Consider the following 23129-nt stretch of genomic DNA (forward strand, 5'->3'; position numbering starts at 1 on the left):
AACAGGGATGGTGTTCTCGAAGCTACCAGCATGAGTCTGACCAAACTGCGGGAGGCAGTGGAAGACAGGAGTGCCTGGCGTGCTCTGGTTCAGGGGATCACGAAGAGGCGGGCACGACTAAACGACTAAACAACAAACAACATAACAGGGACAGTTGAGCTTAGGTAGCTCAACTGGTTAGAGCATGGTGCTGATAATGATGCCAAGGTTGCTGGTTTGATCCCAGTATGGGACAGCTGCATTGCAGGGGATTGGATGAGATATTAAACCATAGAGCCTAGGACTTGCAGATCAGAAGGTCGGCAGTTCGAATCCCCGCGACGGGGTGAGCTCCCGTTGCTCGGTCCCAGCTCCTGCCAACCTAGCAGTTCAAAAGCACGTCAAAGTGCAAGTAGATAAATAGGTACCGCTCCGGCGGGAAGGTAAACGGTGTTTCCGTGCGCTGCTCTGGTTCGCCAGAAGCAGCTGAGTCATGCTGGCCACATGACCCAGAAGCTGTATGTCGGCTCCCTCGGCCAATAAAGCGAGATGAGCGCCGCAACCCCAGAGTCGGCCGCAACTGGACCTAATGGTCAGGGGCCCCTTTATCTTTATAACGGGGACAAAACAGATATAATAGCAACAGTTAAAAAATATATAAATTAAAACGTGGTCACTAACATATAACCTAAAATTATCATATAAAGCCTTAATAATTATGATAGTATAGCTTGTTCCCTAAGTTTTATTGCAATCACACAGAATTTGGCTACCTTTAACGTGATCTCAGGATCCTTGTCCTCTACCAGGGATTTTAGACATTGACGTTTGGATTCATTCAGATATTTTTGCAGGGATAATAAATACAGAGCGTATATCCCTGTGGAAACGGCAGCGTAACAAGGCATGAGAGACAGTTTCTACCTCCATCAAGCTGCAGGGGCAGACTCGTTCCATGTATTATGGATTACCCTCAAATCTGCCCTGCAGTAAGGCAGATGGCAGCCCTCTTTCTAAGACCTTTGCTGGCGACTGAAATATCCTCTTCAGCATCCCAAAAGGAGCTTGGTTGCGGCAGCTACAACTAAGGGATGGGACACAGAGGTGTAGGAAGGTCAGGTGGTACCTGGTGCGGAAAACTTCTTGTCACCCCCCCCCATTGGGGTTTTGTCCCCCCCCTGCAAAAATGGTTTTACGTTATTTCGTATTTTCTTACAAAGGAATGTGGATTCTGAGCCTCTGATAACAAGTAGGAGACTATGGACAGATACTTAAATCTACAGGATGGATTGTGTTTTGGCTTGCGTTATTTTATATTTATATTTATTGTTTATTTATTTAATAACATTCATTTTTTTAAAACCTGCAAAGTGGTTTACCAAAACAAAAATAACAAAAAAACCACCACAGCAGTAAAATCAAGAAAAATTAACAACCCTACTTTAAAACACACAAAAGCTAAAATATTAAGATTAAAATTACTTCCTAAGCATCTAGGTATGCTTGCCTAAAGAAGAATGCTTTTAGCAGGTGCCCGAGAAGAGTCTAGCAAAGACACGTGCTTTGTTGACATTTCAGCCTTCACGACATAGGAACACGGCCAAGGAAACAGCTATTTTCGTGGAGGAGGGTCAAGATATTAATTGATATGCATGAAATTTCATATGTAGCTATATAATCCCTAGTGCAGTAAGATAAGACGTTTGGAGCAGGCATTTTTTTTTTTAAAAAAAAGATTTTTATGAACTGCCCTAGTAGGGCAGTAATTGTTCCTTGATAATTTGTCAACCCCCGCTCCATTATGGCACCTGGGGCAGCCTGCCCCCCCTTTCCTACGCCCCTGATGGGACAACCCAGGCTCATGGGTGGCGTATTCCTTCACCTGCCTCACCTGGTCACCAGTAGGAGAATGAAAGCTGGAGAGTTGGGTGTGAGCTGGACGCACAGAGACTGGCTTGCTCCGTGCTGAGGAAACGCTGGGGGTTCACACTACGATACGATACAATATGATATCTTTATTGTCATTGTCCCATACAGAACAACGAAATTGAAAAATCTACATAAGACATTCAAAACCCAACAAGCCTGCTATCCCAGCTATCCCAACCTGGTTAGCCCCCTAAAAACTCTGAAACCCCATTTTAAAATACACTGTACTATAGAGACCCCTTATGCTGCATTTAGAACCAGAATTGCATTTGGGTAGAAACTGTTTCTCAGGTGGCTAGTCCTGGCCTTTATAACCCTGGACCTTCTTCCAGAAGGCAGAAGCTGAAAGAGATCATTTCCGGGGTGCGCACTATCCTGCGCTATATCTGCCTCTTTCTTATGGCACCTGGCAGCATAGATTTGATCTAAGGTGGGAAAAGTGCACCCAATTATTCTCTCCGCAGTCTTTGCAACCCTGGACAGCCTTGTTTTTCCCCTGGCCGTGCAGCTCCCAAACCACACACACAGACCATAAGTTAATACACTCTCCACAGTACGATGGTCAAATGCCATCAACAGGTCCTTGGAGAGATTGTTTCTTCCGGAGGAGTCTCAGAAAATATAACCTCTGCTGTGCTCTCTTTATCAGGTCTGTGCCGTTTTCTCCCCAGGTTACCCAAGCTAGCCGGAGGGAAGAGGGGCATTGTGGGAGACCAAGGGGCACGGCATCTTTTCCAACTCCTTTTGGAGGGGAGGGGACCAGAACTGTACAAAGCAGCCCAAATGGGATTGCACCATAGCTCTGCAAAATAGCGTTGTGATAGCGCCAGTCCCCCACCCCACCCCCAATTCCTTTCCTAATGAACCTGCTGCGTTAAGTCAGTAGCTCATTTATCCTGTCTTTGTATTTCTTGTTTTCGTAATGGTGGAACTTGTGGAGATCCAGGGAAGCTGAACATTGGAAGATTCAGGAGAGAGAGAGATAGAAGGAAGTCGTTCTTCATGTAGCGCAGAGTTAAATGGTGGAACTCCCTCCCACAGGAGGCGATGATGGCCACCGAACTGGATGGTTTTTAAAAGGGTATTGGAGAAATTCAAGGGGGAAGAGAGGGCTATCGATGGCTCCTGGCCAGGATGGCTCTGCTCTGGCTGCGCAGCTGGAGGCAGAGATGCTTCTGAATCCCAGTTGCGGGAAACTGAGGAGGGGAGAGCTGCTCTTGTGCTCAAATCCTGCTTGCGCGTTTCCCATGATGGGCATCTAGCTGGCCCCTGGGAGAACAGGATGCTTGGGGAAAGGAGATCTGATCGCCACCTTCAAATATCTCAAGGGCTGTCAGAAGGGGATAAGCTTCTTTTCTCCCGCTCTGGAGGGCTGGACTCGAACCTATGGCATTCAGTTACAAGAATGGAGATTTTGACTAAACATTTGGAAAAAAACCAAAACTTTCTAACAGTAAGAGCTGTTTGACAGTGGAAGGCACGGTGGGCTCTCCTTCCTGGGAGGTTTTTAAGCAGAAGTTGGATGGCCAGCGGGTGCAGAATGCCGCGGCGAGGCTCCTGACGGGATCCTTGCCGCGGGATCACATTCATCCCGTGCTTTACCAGCTGCACTGGCTCCTGGTGGAGTCCAGGGTCAGGTTTAAGGTGCTGGTTTTGACCTTTAAAGCCCTATACAGCCTAGGACCCTCATACCTACGGGACCGCCTCTCTTGGTATGCCCCGCGGAGGACCTTGAGGTTCACAAATGGCAACACCTTGGAGGTCCCGAGCCGCAAGGTGGTTAGATTGGTCTCAACTAGGGCCAGGGCCTTTTCAGCACTGGCCATGACTTGGAACGCTCTGCCACAAGAGACCAGGGCCCTGCGGGACTTCACATCTTTCCGCAGGGCCTGCAAGACAGAGCTGTTCCACCTGGCCTTTGGTTTGGACTCAGTCTGACCCTTATGTTTCCCTCCCCTTATGACATCACCTTGCCAACAAAAGTCTGTATAGTTAAAGCTCTGGTTTTCTCAGTAGTGATGTATGTATGTATGTATGTATGTAAGTGAGAGCTGGACCATAAAGAAGGCTGATCGCCGAAGAATGGATGCTTTTGAATTCTGGTGCTGGAGGAGACTCTTGAGAGTCCCATGGACTGCAAGAAGATCCAACCTCTCCATTCTGAAGGAAATCAGCCCAGAGTGCTCACTGGAAGGACAGATCCTGAAGCTGAGGCTCCAATACTTTGGCCACCTCATGAGAAGAGAAGACTCCCTGGAAAAGACCCTGATGTTGGGAAAGATGGAGGGCACAAGGAGAAGGGGACGACAGAGGATGAGATGGTTGGATGGTGTTCTTGAAGCTACCAGCATGAGTTTGATCAAACTGCGGGAGGCAGTGGAGGACAGAAGTGCCTGGCGTGCTCTGGTCCATGGGGTCACGAAGAGTCGGACACGACTAAACGACTAAACAACAACAACATGGTCTTGATTTATCGGCCACTTTTAAAATGAGGCTGCATTTTAAATTGCATTTTAACCTATATTTTAAATTGATTTTTCTTTTCCCCGTTATGTTTGTACTGTGATTTTATTGGTGTTGGCCGCCCTGAGCCCCGGCTCCGGCAAGGGAGGACCGGCTATAAATAATAATAATAATAATAATAATAATAATAATAATAATAATAATAAATCATCTGTCTTAGATGCTTAAGCTGTGCTTCCTGCCTCACTGAGATCCCCTCCAGTTGTCCACTTCCATGATTCTAGGTCTAGATGCACCCCTGGCCTGATCCTGCAGGATTTCCTCTCCAGCTCCGCCATGTTTCCCCTCTGCTCTGAATCCCCAGGTGTGACACGAGAGGCACCATGTCACTCTCCAACTGGACGGAGGGCGAGGAGACTCCGCAGATCTTCATCCTGAGGGACATCCCTGGACTGGGCTCTGCGCACAGCTGGCTGATGCTCCCACTGGGCGCCATGTACCTCGTCTCCTTCGTGGGCAACTCCACCATTCTGGCCGCCATCCGCGCAGGGCAGGGTCTCTGTGCCCCCATGTACCTCTTCCTGGCCATGCTGGCTCTGGCTGACCTGGCACTCTCGGCCTCCACGCTGCCCTCCATGCTCAGCGTCTTCCTCCTGCGCTCCGGGGTGGTGAGGGCCGAGGCCTGCTTTGCCCAGCTCTTCTTCATCCACACCTTCTCGGTCACGGAGTCCGCCATCCTGCTGGCCATGGCCTTTGACCGCTTCGTGGCCATCTGGAACCCTCTGAGATACGCCTCCGTCCTGACTGGCTCCGCCATCGCCAAGATGGGCCTGGCCATCACCCTCCGGGCCGTGATCCTGCACCTGCCTCTGCCCTTCATGCTGCGCAGGCTCAAGTACTGCGGGGTCAAGGCGCTCTCGCATTCCTACTGCGTCCACCCAGACGTCCTCAAGGTGGCCTGTTCGGACACTCGCCCCAACAGCGCTTACGGCCTCTTTGTCCTCCTCTCCACGCTGGGCCTGGACTCCATCCTCATCCTGCTCTCCTACGGCCTGATCCTGAGGACCGTGCTGAGCATCGCCACCTGGAGGGAGCGCCTGAAGGCCCTCAACACCTGCGTCTCCCACCTCTGCGCCGTCCTCCTCTTCTACACGCCGCTCCTGAGCCTCTCCATGATCCACAGGTTTGGGAAGAAGAGGAAGGTGTCTCCCCAGGTCTACCTGCTGCTGTCCTACCTGCACTTCCTCCTCCCTCCGGTCCTCAACCCCGTCATCTACAGCGTCAAGACCAAGGAGATACGCAGGAGGGTCCTTGGGATGCTCTGCCGCAAGGGCTCAGGGGCCAGGCTCCGACTGTGAGAGGGGTTTCATCATGGTCAATTCTGTGTCCGGGGCAGCTGTCTCCCAGCTCCATCTGGTACACAGGCTGAGACCCTACCTGCCCACGGACTGTCTCACCAGAGTGGTACATGCTCTGGTTATCTCCCGCTTGGACTACTGCAATGCGCTCTGCGTGGGGCTACCTTTGAAGGTGACCTGGAAACTACAACTAATCCAGAATGCGGCAGCTAGACTGGGGACTGGGAGCGGCCGCCGAGACCACATAACACCGGTCTTGAAAGACCTACATTGGCTCCCAGTACGTTTCTGAGCACAATTCAAAGTGTTGGTGCTGACCTTTAAAGCCCTAAACGGCCTCAAAGGTCCAGTAGACCTGAAGGAGTGTCTCCACCCCCATCGTTCATCCTGGACACTGAGATCCAGCGCCGAGGGCCTTCTGGCGGCTCCCTCATTGCGAGAAGTGAGGCTACAGGACACCAGACAGAGGACCTTCTCTGTAGTGGCGCCCGCCCTGTGGAACGTCCTCCCAACAGATGTCAAAGAGAACATCAACTACCTGACATTTAGAAGACATCTGAAGGCAGCCATGTTTAGGGAAGCTTTTAATGTTTAACAGACCACTGTATTTTAATGTTTTATGATGTTAGCCGCTCTGAGGTTGGCCTTGGCCGGCGAGGGTGAGATACAAATAAAATTTATTATTATTTTCCAAAGCCTGGTCACCACTGCTGCCTCCAGAGCCCCCTAGATGATCCTCCTGCCCTCTTGGGGGGTGTTTCCCACCCCAGGCCTAAAGAGTTGGGGCTTGCTCAATAAAAACAACCTGGACAATATGAACAAAAACGGGACAACTTTATTCAGCCAATAAACACCAGACACGGCATTTAAATTAACATAGTAGACCTGGTGAAAAAACCCCCATAAAAATCAAATATACACCAAAACAGAAAGGCAAGGGGGGGGGCTGGGTTCAGAGGGATTCAGGAGGAGCCTGCAAAAGGACAGAAACGTTCTAAAATGTGCTCTTCCTTGAGTTGCAAACAATATAACCGTGTAGAAAAACAGAATGAGAATCCTGTTCTTTATCCTGGGAGGCTCCTGTCCAGCACCCGCCCCCCAGGGAAATGAGGACGGCCTCTGCCTGGGGATCCCCTGGCCCCAAATAGGAAAACAAAGGACCGGCAGCGGCAGAAGATTAAGGACTCTGGCCAGGCTGCCTTTGGAAGAGGCACCAGAAACCAGAGACTCAGAGGAGCCCTGGTGGGGGCGGCAAGAGGGACTTTGACCCCCATTCGTAGGGGAGAGAGGCCCCAGAGAGGCACCCCCCCATGGCAGCAGCCAGGAGCTGGAAGGAGGAGGAAGCAGCCCTGCACCCCCTCCTCTGCCCATCCAGTCAAAAGACGAGGATGCAGAAAACCGACCTGCGTCTTGCAAGAGCGGAAAGAGAGACAAGGGGGCTTCCCTTGGGGGGGGGGGAAGACTTTAAATGCTGATAAAACTTTGGCTGAGATGGGGACTTTGGGCTGGATTTGAACCCCCCCCTTTTAAATAGGAAGCAGCAAGACTCAAATTCTCGGTGCCTTTTGGAGCGGCGTTGCCAGCAAGCCCTGAGCTTCCGCTTCCCAGTTGCCCTTGGGGCCAGGCGCTACTTCTTCTGCACGCTGCTGCAGAGCTGCGCAAGGTGAGTCTGGAAGGAGGAAGAAGCAGAGGGAAGTTAAGCGGCTGAACGTCCCTCTCCGCCCCCCCAAGGCAGGAACCACGGAGTCGTTGGAAGGGACCCCCAGGGGTCATCTAGCCCAGCCCCCTCCCGCAAAAGGGGATGGCTCCATGCCCACTGGGAGGCCAGCGACCCATCGAGTCCAGCATCCTGTTCTCACAGTGGCCAAATGTCCTTGTCAACCTAGGGACCCAGATAGACCGCCCCTGGTCCTGGAGGCTCCATAAGGGCACCAGAAGAGGAGCTTGGTGGATCAGGCCCATAGCCCACGCAGCCCAACATGCCGCCCTCACAGTGGCCCATCATGGCAAAGCTGCAAGCTGGAGCTAAGCGTAAGAGCAACTCTCCCGGGACTCATGTTCCCATGTGGTGGGGGTGTAAACATGTACAGTTTTGGGAGGCAAAGGGACCAGAGGTACTATTATTATCAATTTACGACGGGGTGGAAGGTTCGCAGGCTATGAAGGACTTGCTCACAAAATCATCAACAGCTGCACGAGATATTATAACTAGGAAGTGGGAGGGGCAAGGTGAATATAAAATGGAAGAATGGTACGAAGAGGGCGGGGGGAATATACCGTATTTTTTGCTGTATAAGACGCACCAGACCACAATACGCACCTAGTTTTTGGAGGAAAACAAGAAAAAAATATTTCTGAATCTCAGAAGCCAGAACAGGAAGAGGGATCGCTGTGCAGTGAAAGCGGCAATCCCTCTTGCTGTTCTGGCTTCTGGGATAGCTGCGCAGCCTGCATTCGCTCCATAAGATGCACACACATTTCCCCTTGCTTTTTAGGAGGGAAATAGTGAGTCTTATAGAGCAAAAAATACGGTAGCTATTCATGAGAAAGTAACGGTATGCCTCTGCGGGGCATACCGAGGTGGTCCCATAGGTACATGGGTCCTAGGCCGCATAGGGCTTGAAAGGTTAAAAACAGCACTTTAAACGTGACCCTGTACTCCACCGGGAGCCAGTGCAGCTTGAAAAGCACTGGGTGAATATGCTCCCACGGCAGAGACCCCGTGAGGAGCCTCGCTGCAGCATTCTGCACCCGCTGGAGCTTCTGGGACAGCTTCAAGGGCAGCCCCGTGTAGAGCGAATTATAGTAGTCAAGCCTGGAGGTGACCGTCGCATGGATCACTGTGGCCGGGTCGGGGCGGGAAAGGTAAGGGACCAACTGCTTCACAGTTAAACTCTGTGCTGCATGAATAAGTCCTTCCTCTCCCCCGTCCTAAATCCCACCCTCCCCTTGGGAAGGAAGGCAACACTTCCAGGGCAGAATCTGCAAACTGCTCCCCCCATCAGGAATGGGCTGGGAGGAAGCCGAGGGCAGGATCCCACCCCCTTCCGCCAACCCTTGCACTCTTCCAGCTCAAGAGGAGACCCTCTTGTTCCCACTCCAGAGAGGAAAGCAGGAAGGATCCTGGGAAAGGGGGCGGGGGGCTTCCAGGCAGGAGCAGCAAGGCGGCCCACCCGCCGCCAATGCCGGCAGAGACTTACCGAGAGTTTCTTCACCCTCCCCAACACCTCCGAGTCCAAGCGCCGCAGGTCCGTGGCGGAGAGCTCGCTGGCTCGGATGCAGACGCTCTGGGCAGGGCGAGAGGAGAAGCGAGTTACTCCATGTGGCCGCTTGGGATTCGAGGGGAAAGGCTTTGGAAGGAAGTCTGGCAGGTGGGAAATGAATGGCTCCAAGCGGGCGGGAAGCATCCTGCCTCTTCCGCCGATCCGAAAGAACGAGGTGGGCATGTGCCAAAGCGCATGAAGCTAAGAAGAGCCTCCTGGCTGCTGGATCAAGCCCATTGTGTCCAGTGTCCCTGTTCCCACAGCGGCCAAATCCCCCTAGGAAGCCAGGTAGACTGCCTCCGGCGCTGGAGGTTCCATGGCGTTAGAAGATGACCCTGCAGGGGGATAATCCAGGCCAGACCCCTTTGCCCACCGAGGCCAGTTATGCTCCTGCCGTTTCCCAAGAACTGGGATTCGGAAGCATTTACGGCCTGCGACCGCGGAGTCAGAGCAGAGCCCCTCTGGCCATCAACGGTACTCTTTGCCGGCTGAAGCAGCTGTCGCCGCCCGCTAGGGACCACAACGAGCGCCTGGCACCTGTGCCCGCCCCCCCTCCCGGCACACCCGTCTCCCCTGGTCCTGGGCTCCCTCCGCCGCGGGGCGCGGATCCGGGCCTTACCTCCCCTCGGCTAGAGGGAAGCGTGATGATGACGTCGCTGCTGTCGGCAAGGGGGCTCCCGTTGGCGGACACGCTGAAGACGCGCTCGTGCGCCGCCGGGGTCCGCAGGCCGGGCGTCTTGAAGATGCTGCAGAGGATACATGGAAGGCTGCGTGAGAAGCTCCCCTGGCGTGCCCATTGCCATGACAAGCACAACAAGGGCAGACTCTCTTGTCTTCGCTTGGTGGGGTTGTGAGGAATGCGGAAAGAAAGGGAATCCTGCATTTGCCTCTCCCACACAGCTTTCAATGAATTTTTTTTGGGGGGGGGGAACACCTGATTGGTTGAAAGAATTTTTGGGAGGGGGGGCAGTGTTATATGGAACTTTTTATTCTCAGAGCTCCTTGCGCCCCTGAGGGCTTCCGTCACAGGTTTACGCTCCTCTTTCTCCCTCGTTTCTTGCAAGGCCTTGGCAGCAGACAGAGATCAGCACGTTATTTTTTTATGTTCTATTTCCATTTTTAAAAAGAATATTCTTATACATTCAGATCATTTTCAATTTCTGCACTTCTGGGATTATAGTGGATGCTCGGGTTGCGAACGTGATCCGTGCGGGAGGCATGTTCGCAACCCACAGCGTCCACAACCCTCAGCGGTGTGTCTGCGTACGCATGGGTTGCGATCCGGCGTTTCTGTGTGTGCGCGACCACCAACACCCAGAAGTAACCCGTTCCAGTACTTCCGATTTCGGCAGTCCACAACCCGAAAAAATGCAAGCTGAAGCGTCTGTAAGCCGAGGTATGACTGTACTTAAATCCCTCACTCTTCCCCACCCCGCCTGGTTTCCAATTTCCCCCTATTTTTATTGCATCTAATTACGTTTTTCCAGTCCATTTTATCATCTTTTTCACCTTAAATCATGTTACAGATAGGTATCTGAAGAAGTGTGCATGCACACGAAAGCTCATACCTAGAACTAACTTAGTTGGTCTTTAAGGTGCTACTGGAAGGAATTTTTTGTTTTGACCTTAAATCATATTAATGATTTAGAAGTCTCCTTCTTTGGAGGTCTTTAAGCAGAGGCTTGACAACCATATGTCAGGAGTGCTCTGATGGTGTTTCCTGCTTGGCAGGGGGTTGAACTCGATGGCCCTTGTGGTCTCTTCCAACTCTATGATTCTATGATTCTATAATTATAAGCCATATAGCAATCCTGCTAACTTTTTTAAGTATCTGCAGTCCTTAAGATATTCTATAATTCCCCCCCCCGACTCTTGACTAAATTTCTTATCATCTTAGTGTCTGATCTTCACGGTCATCTTTGCCATTTTGGCGTAGTCCATCACCTTGGTCATCTACTCTTCTTTGGCTGGGACTGCGATTGGCACCAGTTTGAGATTGGGCCGAGTTCAAGGCCTTTCCATTAGCATAGAAAACCCTTAACTGCTTGGGACCAGTTTACCCGCGAGATCCCCTCCTTACCCCACAGGCGTCCACACGACCCCTTCAGTCAGTGGAATGGGCCCATAATACCTCTCTGAATTCGCAAGAACTCAATCGTTTAGTATGGCAGCACAGAGCCTTTGGAACTCCCTGCCTCTTGAGATCAGGCAGGTGTCTCCCCCCTACCTCTTCCGGCACCCGCTAAAAACATCCCTGTAAATTTCGTGAAATAAATGTTAAACAAGCCAAGAAGGCCCAGCCCAGAGCCATCACCCTGGAAGAGGAGTTTTGCCCACAAATACCAGGCAGCCAAGAAGGGGCGGCAAGGGGTATGTGTGTGTGCCCCCCACCTGGAGCCTCGACCGCAGCAGCTCTCGGAGCCTGGCCCCTCCCAATGCACACTCAGTTCCCAGGTGGGCAGGGAGAGGGCTCACCTGGGGTCAAACTTAGGAGTGGGTGCCACAGTCAGGCCCTGTTGGATTGTCTGTCCAGCCGGGGTGGTAAACTTCACTTTGCTTCCCCTGTTTAAAAAAAGAAGAAGAGAGCCATGGGGATGCAAAATTGCAAGAGGAGCCCAATCGCTGCATCGCGGCAAGGGCACACCGCCCAACTTTTTCAGACCCTAAACTAGGACGTGTGTCTTCTGGGGGCTGTGTGAGATCATCGCCCTGAAAAAAGCATTCTTTTGCGGGGGAGAGCGAAGCATACAAACTGGCCGCCGTGATCTCGCGCAAAGAAACAGAACGTCCCCTTTTCCTGACAAGACAGGACTGTTTGGGGGGACAGGAGGTGGGCAGGTGTGGAAGACTTGCTGTCCTGAATGGGGTGACTGTGCCCCTGAAGGACCAGGTGCGCAGCCTGGGAGTCACTTAGGACTCACAACTGTCCATGGAGGCACAGGTCATTTCTGTGTCCAGGGCGGCTGTCTACCAGCTCCATCTGGTACGCAGGCTAAGACCCTACCTGCCCGCGGACTGTCTCGCCGGAGTTGTGCATGCTCTGGATATCTCTCGCTTGGACTACTGCAATGCGCTCTACGTGGGGCTACCTTTGAAGGTGACCTGGAAACTACAACTAATCCAGAATGCGGCAGCTAGAGTGGTGACTGGGAGTGGCCACCGATACCACATAACACCGGTCTTGAAAGACCTACATTGGCTCCCAGTACGTTTCCGAGCACAATTCAAAGTGTTGGTGCTGACCTTTAAAGCCCTAAATGGACTTTAAATACCTGAAGGAGCGTCTCCACCTCCATCGTTCTGCCTGGACACTGAGGTCCTGCTCTGAGGGCCTTCTGGCAGTTCCCTCACTGTGATAAGCCAAATTGCAGGGAACAAGGCAGAGGGCCTTCTCGGTGGTGGCGCCCTCCCTGTGGAATGCCCTCCCACCAGATGTCAAAGAGAACAACAACTACCACACTTTTAGAAGACATCTGAAGGCAGCCCTGTTTAGGGAAGCTTTTAATATTTAACAGACCACTGCATTTTAATGCTTTGTTGGAAGCCGCCCAGAGTGGCTGTGGAGAAACCCAGCCAGATGGGCGGGGTATAAATAATAAATTATTATTATTATTCCTGGGGCGCTTGGAAGGTACGCAAGAGAAACACTCTCTGCTCCCAGCCATGGTCCCTCTCCAGACACATCGAGGCTGGGGGTCCTGAAAGCGACCCCACGGCCGGGACAGGGAGGGTCTCTTGGGAGGGAAGCCCCTGCCCTTACCTTCTGCTGAAGCGAGTAGACCTGGCCGACGGAGGCCTGGGCTTTCGGGCCGACGCCTTTGCCTGAAATGCAGAAGCCGCAAATTGAGAATTATGTTTGGGGGTGGATAAAAATCAATGTTTTTTTAAAATATTTTTTTTAAAAAAAAAAATCAGCTTTTTTATAATTTAAATTGGATTTTGAAAATAAAATGCTTTTGAAGGAAAAATCTAAAGATAGTTTATTTATTTAAGTTACAGTATAGTACAAAGGCTATTCTTCAGGAAATAAGGATTTGTTTTTAGTTTTTCATGCGTGATAAAACTCAGTGTAAGGTGTGCAGGGTTTTTTTAAAAAATCGTTTAACCACATCAGTTAACAAACATGGATACATATGCTATAATGTTTTAGTTTTAGTTAAATAAATTGTTTTTAAGGAAACGATTACTTTTCTCCTTCCAATAAAGTACAGCAGAAAAGTTGTCCAAATATAAACAGTTAGCTTATTAAACCTCACAATCATTTCATAATTACCGTATTTTTTTGCACCATAACACTCACTTTTTTCCTCCTAAAAAGTAAGGGGAAATGTCTGTGCGTGTTATGGAGGGAATGCCTAAGGGTGGCATGCCTACGGATTTTCCTCCTCTAAAAACTATGTGTGTGTTATGGTTGGGTGCGTGTTATAGAGTGAAAAATACGGTATCTGTCTATGTAATTCTAATAGTATAACTGCATCAGTAATTTTTTTATATAACAGTAAAAACTACTCCGGAAATTTATTATTCCAAAAATATTAAGATTATACCAGCAAGAATGAGTCTTTCTGTAAAAAAATATATGATTTAAATGAAGTCTTACTGACTACTGATTTAAATCAATTTGATTTAAATCAAATGCACCCTGGTATGTTTTACCATGTGTGGTGGAAATGTAAGATGGTTAAAAAATTCTGGGGAATGATTTATAATGAAATGAAATAAATGTTTATAGTGACCTTTGTTAAAAAAACCAGAAGCCTTTTTATTAGGTATTGTAGGAGAGGAGATTTCAAAAGACCAGAATTGTTCTTCAGAATATAAAGCAGTGCATAGAAACAAGAGTAGCGGCAACAGCGAGAACCAGCGTTTGAAATCCCTCAGGTGCTCCTGGCGCAGGTCCAGCTGCGACCGCGTGGAGATTTCTAGGCTCCAGGCTGGCAGCCAGTTGAAAACCTCCTGCCTTAAGCCCCTAGTTAATGCCGTCTCCATTTCCCCCGTTTGGGCTTCTCCTCCTTGCATCCCGGGATGAGGGAATCGTTGTGAAAGGACGTTCCGGTCAAGCAATGTAGCTGAGACCGTAGAATTGTGGCTTGGGAGGGGACCCCGAGGCCCATCTAGTCTGACCCCCTGGTGAATACAACCTAGATTTAAGGTACCATTTGGCTCCTAGCTTATATATCTGTTTGAAGAGAGCACAGCAGAGGTTATATTTTCTGAGACTCCTCCGGAAAAACAATCTCTCAAAGGACCTGTCGATACCATAAGGGTATTAACTTATGGTTTGTGTGTGTGGTTTGGGAGCTGCACGGTCAGGGAAAAAACAATGCTGTCCAGGGTTGTAAAGACTGCGGAGAGAATAATTGGGTGCGCTCTTCCCACCTTGGATCAAATCTATGCTTCCAGGTGCCATAACAAAGCCGCAGAGATAGCGCAGGATAGTGTGCACCCCGGAAATGATCTCTTTCAGCTTCTGCCTTCTGGAAGAAAGGTCCAGGGTTATAAAGGCCAGGACTAGCCACTGAGAAACAGTTTCTATCCAAAAGCGATTTTGGTTTTAAACGCATTGTAAGGAGTCTCTGTGGGAGTATATTGTATTTTTAAAATGGGTTATCAGAGTTTTTAGGGTGCTAACCAGGTTGGGATAGATGGGATAGTAGGATCGCTGGTTTTGAATGTCTTATGTAGATATTTTTTTTTCCAATTTCGTTGTTCTGTATGGGACAATGACAATAAAGATTATCGTATTTCTGGCACTGCTCTTGGGATCCCTTCCAAACCCACAATTCTACGGAGTGGAGTTTGCAAGGAAGCAAAGTCTCGCGGGTGTTGGCAGGTATGTTGGGGTGCCCCCACCCCCTGTTGCCTGAGCCTCACCTTCCCTGCTTTCTGCGGAAGAGCCTCACTTCCCGGCTGGGGGGCCGCAGGATCCTCGCTCTGCTGCCTGGACCTCTTGCCCGCAGGCAGAGGAGACAACGGCCCCGACTCCTCGCTGATCGTCTCCGCGGCCTGGCGGGCTCTCTTGGCTGGGAGACATTGAAAACACATGAGGAACACGGAGGGTGAGGTGCCGTTCGCCAGCACCGCGGAGGACAGGGAAACTCACGAGGAGACCGCTCTGGCCCTCCAGCCCCCAAGGCGGCCCTTCACTGACCTTTCCTGGCTGTTTTGAGAGGGGTCTGAATAGCTTCAGAGGCCAGTTTGGTGATCTTCAGCATGTCCAAGTCCACCTGAGAAATTAGACAGAAGACTTGTGTAAGACACTGGAAGGAAGGAAGGAAAGAAGGGAGGGAGGGAGAAGTTCAGCCTACACTCGAGTAGGACCATGGCAGAGACACATGCCCGACTGGCATGTTCCCTCCTTCCTGGTCGTTTGTTCAGGAGCTTCAAAAGCTTTCTTCTGCCCAAACATCACAGCGACTGATGCCAACAGACACCGGCACACTTAGGGATCCACAAAATTTGCGCAATTTGCGTGACAGACCTCAGCAACTCAGCATTTTGGCCAATCTACTTTATTTACATATAAACACACATGGAGCACTGCAACATGGCTCCCTCTCTCTCTAGCATCAGACAGCAAAGAGGAAGAACAAAGGACAATAGTCCCCCTTCACGGAACACAGGAACACAAACATCCTGTCTCCGTCACTTCCCATTCTGTGGAGTCAAAACATACACCGTCATGTGATAGACAACAATCCCATGACTGCAGCCACGGAGCAGGAATTCTAACAGTTTTGTGGAGGAAGCTGCCTGGGGAAAAACATTGCAAGTTCCACCTGGAATTTGGTGAAGGGGGGCGCCACTTACCGAGACGGCTTTCTCCAGGACTTGCTCGCATCCTCCGACACCTAGAGAGAAAGCAAGCGCCGTGATCAGAACACAACCGGCAACCACCAAAGGAGAAAGAACAGCTGCAGCTTTGTCCTCCGAGAGGGAAGGAGCTGAGCAACCAGCCAGAGAGAAGGGGGGGGGGGCGGGATTTCTTAGTGCAACATGCCACACAGGAGGGATCCGGATAAGAGCTGCTCCTTGCCTGCGTTGCAGAGTGGCCTCTGCTGGGAGCTTAGAGCAGGGCTACCAGATGTCCTCGGTTCCCGGGGACAGTTCCCAGATTTGCAAATCTGTCCCGGGGAAATGTGGCAGCGGTTGTCTCACCAGTCCAGAGCCAACCTGGTAGCGCATTTGGCTCTGGCTGGCTTCAGGAGCTGCTCGCTGCCATTTTCCCTTGCCAGAAGTCCCCATATGATGTGCGCAAGACATCTGGGCTTCCGACTGCTGCTGCCACTGCCGAAGGGGAACTGGGGACGGCCGCTGGTACAGATCTCCTGCCCCCTTCCCCTTTTGTTTTGACTGATCGCGGGAGGCTCGAGAGTTGCGGGCGGGGAGCCGTTGCCCAGTTTTTTAAAAAAACTCTGCACATTTATGTTTCACAGGGTGTGAAAGAAGGGCTTTGCACCTTTATACATTACGCATGTGTGCTTGGGCCCAGGGTCTTTTGCCTCACCATCCCCACTACTGACTCCCTATTGCTACTACTCAGCTTGAAAAACAAAAGTGTCCCTGGATTCATTGAAAAAAATCTGGTAACCATAGCTTAGAGGGCCTGTGCTGCCCATCACATTTATAACCCGCCTTTTCATCCCAGGAGCTCCAGTATTTGATCCTCACAACGACCCTTCGAAGCAGGTTCAGCTGAGCGAAAGGCCCCAGGCGGGGATTTGAACTCTGCTCTCTCCCAGGTCCTAGGCACTAACTACTGTGAAACACTGCCTCTCCCGCACAGGAACATTCTCCCAGCAGAGGTTTGGCAGAGGCCCCCTCGCTACCGGCTTCCTTTTTTGAGCCAGCAGGTCTTTGCAGCTGTTCTGTGTGTTTTGATCAGTCGCCTGAACGATCGTCTGCATTTATTTGCTTTATTTTAAATGATGCTTTTTAGCCCCAAAGGCCTGGATGTAGGTTGTGATGTGGCAGTACAGAAATACTTTTCTAAATAAATCAGGGCAAGTTGCTTTTCACTGGCATCGGTCGGCCTCGAGGGGAGACAATGGAACAGTGCGCCTTGCGGGGGGGTGGGGGGAGCCTAAATTAGTGTGCCAAATTTACTTTAGATTAAATAAGTTAGAGTTAGCTGGACCATAAAGAAGGCTGATTGCTGAAGAATGGATGCTTTTGAATTATGGTGCTGGAGGAGACTCTTGAGAGTCCCATGGACTGCAAGAAGATCCAACCTCTCCATTTTGAAGGAAATCAGCCCTGAGTGCTCCCTGGAAGGACAGATCCTGAAGCTGAGGCTCCAAGACTTTGGCCACCTCATGAGAAGAGAAGACTCCCTGGAAAAGACCCTGATGTTGGGAAAGATGGAGGGCACAAGGAGAAGGGGACGACAGAGGACGAGATGGTGGGACAGTGTTCTCGAAGCTACTAGCATGAGTTTGACCAAACTGCGGGAGGCAGTGGAAGACAGAAATGCCTGGTGTGCTCTGGTCCAGGGGGTCACGAAGAGGCGGACACTACTAAACGACTAAACAACAACAACAACAAGTTGGAGTTCTTGTTATTAAATATACCAAGAAAAAAGCACACCAAGAACTCTGGCCAATGTAAGTTTCAATAGTGCGAGTGGTCCCTACTCACAAGTCAATAGTCAATAGTAACAAAAACTAATCCATTCAAAAGTATGTATTCTGACAATTAGAAGCCAGTAGTTGTTATCCCTGAGAAATGTAGAAAATAACGGGATATATTTATCTGAAAGTCTTCAAACTTACACAACCCTTTAAAAATTAGCTGATGAAGGTGAATACATCGAAACAGGGCCCTGTCCTGGCTTCTAATCCATAACTGACTTCTGCTCTATGATTGAAACTGAGTCTCCATCTGCAAGCTGATAAATTATAAGGATCAACATTATTGTCGAGAAAATACAAAGAGAAAATCTTTGTAACGAATAATAATAATAATAATAATAATAATAATATTTTTTTATTTATACACCGCCCTCCCCAGCCAAGGCCGGGCTCAGAGCGGCTTACAAACAATTGTCTTATACATATCTTTATGAGTTTGAGATCTCTGTTAGAGTTTGTAATCTCCACTTCAGTTTGTAATTCTTGTCAGAATACATACTTTTGAATGGATGTTTTCTTGGTAACTTTGGAGACATTCAAAGAGGGCTAGAAAGATATTTCTCTGCCGCCGCCTCCCCAAGGCTTCCTTCCCTGTTCGATTTGCTCTTGCGCAGACCAGATCTTCTGCGAAAGCTTCGGGCGCTCAGGACCCCTGGAAGCACCTGCACCCCACAAGACCCCAGAAATTCACCCCCCCCAACCAAGCTCCATGCCTAATGCGTGTCAGAGCAAAGTACCGTAGAAGCTGAGCCAGTTTATGTCCCTCAGGGCCATGGGATGGCGGAAGATTTCCATGTCGTACATGTTGTCGATCTCCTTCAGGAGAACCTCTTCTTCCATCCGGATTCGGTCGATGCGCAACTTGACTAGGGAGGAAGCAGAGAAGAGGCACGAGGAAGAGAGGGCCTCCGGATCCGTAAGGGGAGCCCTGCCCATCTAAGTCCAGCCTCCTCCTCTCCCAGTGGCCAGCCAGCTGCCCTTAATGGGAAACCAGCAAGTGGGGTCTGGGCACGAGAGGAGCCTTCTCCCCACACTGCCCCACGGTTTCCAGGAGCCCTCCATAGCCCTCTCCTCCTCCAAGGATTTCTTTCAAAGCCATCTAAGTTGATGGCCAGCACTGCCTCCTGTGGGAGGGAGTTCCACAGTCTAACTCTCTAACCTGAATCTCCCAACATGGCAGCTCCATGGGATGCCATGATGCAGAATTTTTATAAACTTTAACAACAGCAGCAGCAACGCCAACAATTTATTATGCTCTGGGCGGCTCCCAACAGAATATTATTAATAATAATAATAAAGCAAAAAACCATCAAACATTCCCTAAACAGGGCTGCCTTCAGATGTCTTCTAAACATGAGGTGTTTATTTCCTTGACATCTGATGGGAGGGCGTTCCACAGGGCGGGCGCCACTACCGAGAAGGCCCTCTGCCTGGTCCCCTGTAACTTGGCTTCTTGCAGGGAGGGAACTGCCAGAAGGCCCTCGGAGCTGGACCTCCGTGTCTGGGCAGAACAATGGGGGTGGAGATGCTCCTTCAGGTCTACTGGGCCAAGGCTGTATAGGGCTTTAAAGGTCAGCACAAACATTTTGAATTGTGCTCAGAAACATACTGGGAGCCAATGTAGGTCTCTCAAGATTGGTCTCAAAAACCTCTCCCAGTCTCCAGTCTAGCTGCCACATTCTGGATTAGTTGCAATTTCTGGGTCACCTTCCAAGGTAGCCCCACGTAGAGCGCATTGCAGTAGTCCAAGCAGGAGATAACCAGAGCATGCACCACTCTGGTGAGGCGATCTGCGGGCAGGGAGGGTCTCATCCTGCGCACCAGATGGAGCTGGTAAACAGCTGCCCTGGACACAGACTTGACTTGCACCTCCATGGACAGCTGTGAGTCCAAAATGACTCCCAGGCTTCGCACCTGGTCCTTCAGGGGCACAGTTGTCCCATTCAGGACCAGGGAGTCCTCCACACCCACCCGCTTCCTGTCCCCCCAAAACAGTACTTCTGTCTTGTCAGGATTCAACCTCAATGTGTTAGCTGCCATCCATCCTCCAATCACATCACCTCTTCCTCTAAACTAAAAAGTCCCAAATTCAGGAACTTTTCTTTGTTAGCGCAGGGTGGTGGTGGGGGGCTGCCTCCACTTTCATCATTTTGGGTGCCCTTTTCCAACTCTACAATATCCCTTTTGAGGCGAGAAGTGCCCCCAGTGCCCCCGAGATGCGTATAATGGCGTCACGAGAGCGACAGTTTCATTTGGCATGAAGCTCAGAGCAGAAGAAGCGCCCTTGAGCCCGGCAAGTAAGTGAGCAGTTTACCTTCCCGGTTAAAATCCTTCAGAAATGCATCCACCTTTTTGCTTCTGACCGAGTTCTTGTTGCCGGCCCTCGAGTTTTTCTTCTTCTGAGGCATGGCAAGGAGATGAGTTCTAGGGGGAAAGACCCAAACATTGTCACAGAAGGGGCAGAGCTGGGCTAAATCAGCCCCCAGCTCAAGAGGGCAAAACCACACAGGTTAATACATTGGCAGAATTTTAAGAACAATTGTAATTTTAGAAATAGTACAGGAAATTTGAGGTTAGAAAAATAATTTGGAGTAGAAATGAGCTGCAGTTGAAAAGAAAATTCAAGGGACCGGGGGGGGGGGGTCACAGGATTCGGAGAATCCCATTTTATGGATTCAATATTGTTTTTGTGTATATTTTTGTGTAAGGCTCCCTACCTTTTATCATTGGGGGCAGCAGAGAGAGGGAAACTGCTCTGTTAATCTACATTAAACACAACTTAGAAAGAGTAAAAATTTCGAAGTCTTAGAATAAAGGAAGGAAGTCAAGATGTGTATATGTATGCAATGATTAGATTAGAATGATGATATGGTTCTGTTTGTAGATGTGTGTTGTTCTTTTGTTCTTTTTTCTCTTGGGTGTTTTTTTCTTGTTTGTACTGTTTTGTTTTGGATTCAATGTTTGTAATTTTTTGTTGTAATTTTGCATTGAAAATAAAAAAATTATCAAAAAAGAAGAGAGAGGGAAGCTGCTCTGATGGCTGGGAAACAGGCTACCCTTGAAAGTGGCAGATTCTCCTTCCTTGGAGGTTTCAAAGCGGGGGGGGGGGGGCCTGCCAGGGATTATTTAGCTCTGCTTCCCGCATTCCAAGGGGGCTTGGACTAAATGACCTTTGGGGGCCCCTCCAACTAAGTGATTCCAAATGCAGCCCCTTCTCTAGCAGCCTGGGTGCAAAAGAAGCCCTCATCACGTCCCCATCCTTTCCCTGGGAAGATGAACATGCAATCAGCAGCAATGATAATCCTGATAAGGACAAAATCTTGGGGGTGTGGTACTTAAACTGTCCCCCAACTTTGCTAGGGTCTCTCCCTGAGGGCTCAGAACGGGTCAGGGTCCAACAAGAGACGGCAGCCAGGCAAATGGAAGCCGAACAGCGGCTAGGAAACCCAGATTGTTTATTGCTGTGGCAAAGGAAACCAGGAAGAGTTCTGGCCTCCTTCCACCTGCCTTGCTCTACCGTCTAGTCTCTGCTTCCCAATCTATATTGTATTATTTTATGTACTGCAGCTTGCCGATTTTATTGATTATAGCTTAGAAATTATTTATTGTAACTGTCGAGTGCATTTCTGTTTAACTTTTATATGTTGATATTATTATTTTATTCCTGCCAACCTAGCAGTTCAAAAGCACGTCAAAGTCAAGCAGATAACTAGGTACCACTCTGGTGGGAAGGTAAACAGCGTTTCCGTGCGCTGCTCTGGTTTGCCAGAAGCGGCTTAGTCATGCTGGCCACATGACCCGGGAGCTGTCTGCGGACACATGCCAGCTCCCTCGGCTTATAGAGCGAGATGAGTGCGCAACCCCAGAGTCGTCTGCGACTGGACTTAACAGTCAGGGGTCCAGTTACCTATTATTTTATACTATTCTGATAATGGTTGAATGTTCTTTTTTGATGTAGTTGCTTATTTTAAAGTTTTGTTTTATTATCACATTTTTGTATAGCATTAGATGTACATTTACATGTACATTAGATGTACATTAGGATGTACATTTTTTGTTCCTTCAGCTTGTAAACGGCCTTGAGTATTGTAAGATAGAAAGGTGGTATGCAAATCCAAAATGAGGAGGAGGAGGAAGAGGCAGCCCAGAACAAAGGGCACATGGCCTCTTCTCACAATTTCCCACAGCACATTTCACACAGCAGGATCCAATCATCACAGAAAAGGCGTGTGAGATCCAGACATGCCCCTGTCCGTCCTGCATGGCTCCCACTTCACACATGTCAATGTTTACGTGTCCCTTGGCCAGGAAGGATCCCTGGCCCCTTCATTTGCTCTTCCACGGTCTCATCTAGAGATCACGCGAAGGGTGGCCAAATTCTGTGTGTCTGCTATAAAACTCAGGGAACAAGCTGTACTAGCAAAATGATTAAGGTTTTAAATTTTAGGTTATATTTTAATGATCAAGATTTAATACATATTTTAAACTGCTGCTATATCCGAATTGTCTCCATTATACCCAACTGCAACTGAATGTATTCCTGTTGTGTTTTATTATTTTTCTGACATTGTAAGTGAGCCAGAACTGGTCTGTGACCGTAATAATAAAATTCAATTCCCTCTGACCCCCCCTAGCCTGGTCCCTTTGTCAGGGCTGCACAGCTGGGTTTGGCAGCTGGAGTGGGGGGCCGGAGGCTGAGGACCTGAGGATTTCAGAGTCCTAGGTCCGTATAGTTAAACCTACGGTTTTCCCAGGAGTGATGTATGGAAGTGAGAGCAGGACCATAAAGAAGGCTGATTGCCGAAGAATTGATGCTTTTGAATTCTGGTGCTGGAGGAGACTCTTGAGAGTCCCATGGACTGCAAGAAGATCCAACCTCTCCATTCGGAAGGAAATCAGCCCTGAGTGTTCAATGGAAGCACAGATTGTGAAGCTGAGGCTCCAGTACTTTGGCTACCTCATGAGAAGAGAAGACTCCCTGGAAAAGACCCTGATGTTGGGAAAGATGGAGGGCACAAGGAGAAGGGGATGACAGAGGACGAGATGGTGGGACAGTGTTCTCAAAGCTACAAACATGAGTCTGACCAAACTGCGGGAGGCAGTGGAAGACAGGAGGACCTGGCGTGCTCTGGTCCAGGGGGTCACGAAGAGGCGGACCCGACTAAACAACAAATTCCACCCAGGGCATGAGGAGTCAGGTCCCCTCCCCTCCATCCTGCAACCACAGGGTATTATTATTATTATTATTATTATTGGCCCCGGGATGTTTTTTAATAAGCTTTTTATGAGCGGGATATTTCCTTTCTCCTCCCCCCCCCCGCGACTCTGGGGTTATATTTGGGGGCTCAGATGGGGGGCTCCCCTCCCCTTCCTACCTGCCTCTTTCTCCTCCGCCGCTTCCCCGCGAGCTCCGCTCCGCCGCCTCCCCGGTTCAAACTTGGGCGCCTGCGACGCCGCAGCCAATCAGCGCGCCTCGAACGCCGGCTCGGCCAATGGGGAGGCGAGGC

The 23129-nt window shown here is 49.9% G+C and overlaps 2 protein-coding genes across 3 annotated transcripts; one reads left to right on the forward strand and one right to left on the reverse strand.

The window, feature by feature from the left end:
* Positions 1 to 4754: 4754 nt before the first annotated feature.
* LOC309340642 (olfactory receptor 51G2-like) lies at positions 4755 to 5729 on the forward strand (the record flags this gene model as incomplete). Its single annotated transcript, XM_081859524.1, has 1 exon — positions 4755 to 5729. One exon carries the CDS (start codon positions 4755 to 4757, stop codon positions 5727 to 5729), a length of 975 nt encoding a protein of 324 aa, XP_081715650.1.
* A 920-nt stretch (positions 5730 to 6649) lies between these two features.
* Positions 6650 to 23105, reverse strand: CDCA8 (cell division cycle associated 8). Of its 2 annotated transcripts, none has more exons than XM_081860727.1 (11): positions 22998 to 23105; positions 19937 to 20046; positions 18360 to 18488; positions 15803 to 15843; positions 15144 to 15219; positions 14867 to 15015; positions 12753 to 12814; positions 11468 to 11554; positions 9612 to 9738; positions 8930 to 9016; positions 6650 to 7398 (listed from the first exon to the last, which is right to left on the reverse strand). In XM_081860727.1, exons 2-11 carry the CDS (start codon positions 20028 to 20030, stop codon positions 7357 to 7359), a joined length of 894 nt encoding a protein of 297 aa, XP_081716853.1. In that variant the 5' UTR covers positions 20031 to 20046; positions 22998 to 23105; the 3' UTR covers positions 6650 to 7356. The 2 variants fall into 2 exon arrangements, with proteins under 2 accessions (XP_081716853.1, XP_081716854.1); XM_081860728.1 differs by having other exon boundaries at positions 23002 to 23067.
* Between the last annotated feature and the right edge of the window lie 24 nt (positions 23106 to 23129).

Source organism: Podarcis erhardii (assembly GCF_964252035.2).
Source record: "Podarcis erhardii genome assembly, chromosome: 4".
Taxonomy (NCBI): Eukaryota; Metazoa; Chordata; class Lepidosauria; order Squamata; family Lacertidae; genus Podarcis; species Podarcis erhardii.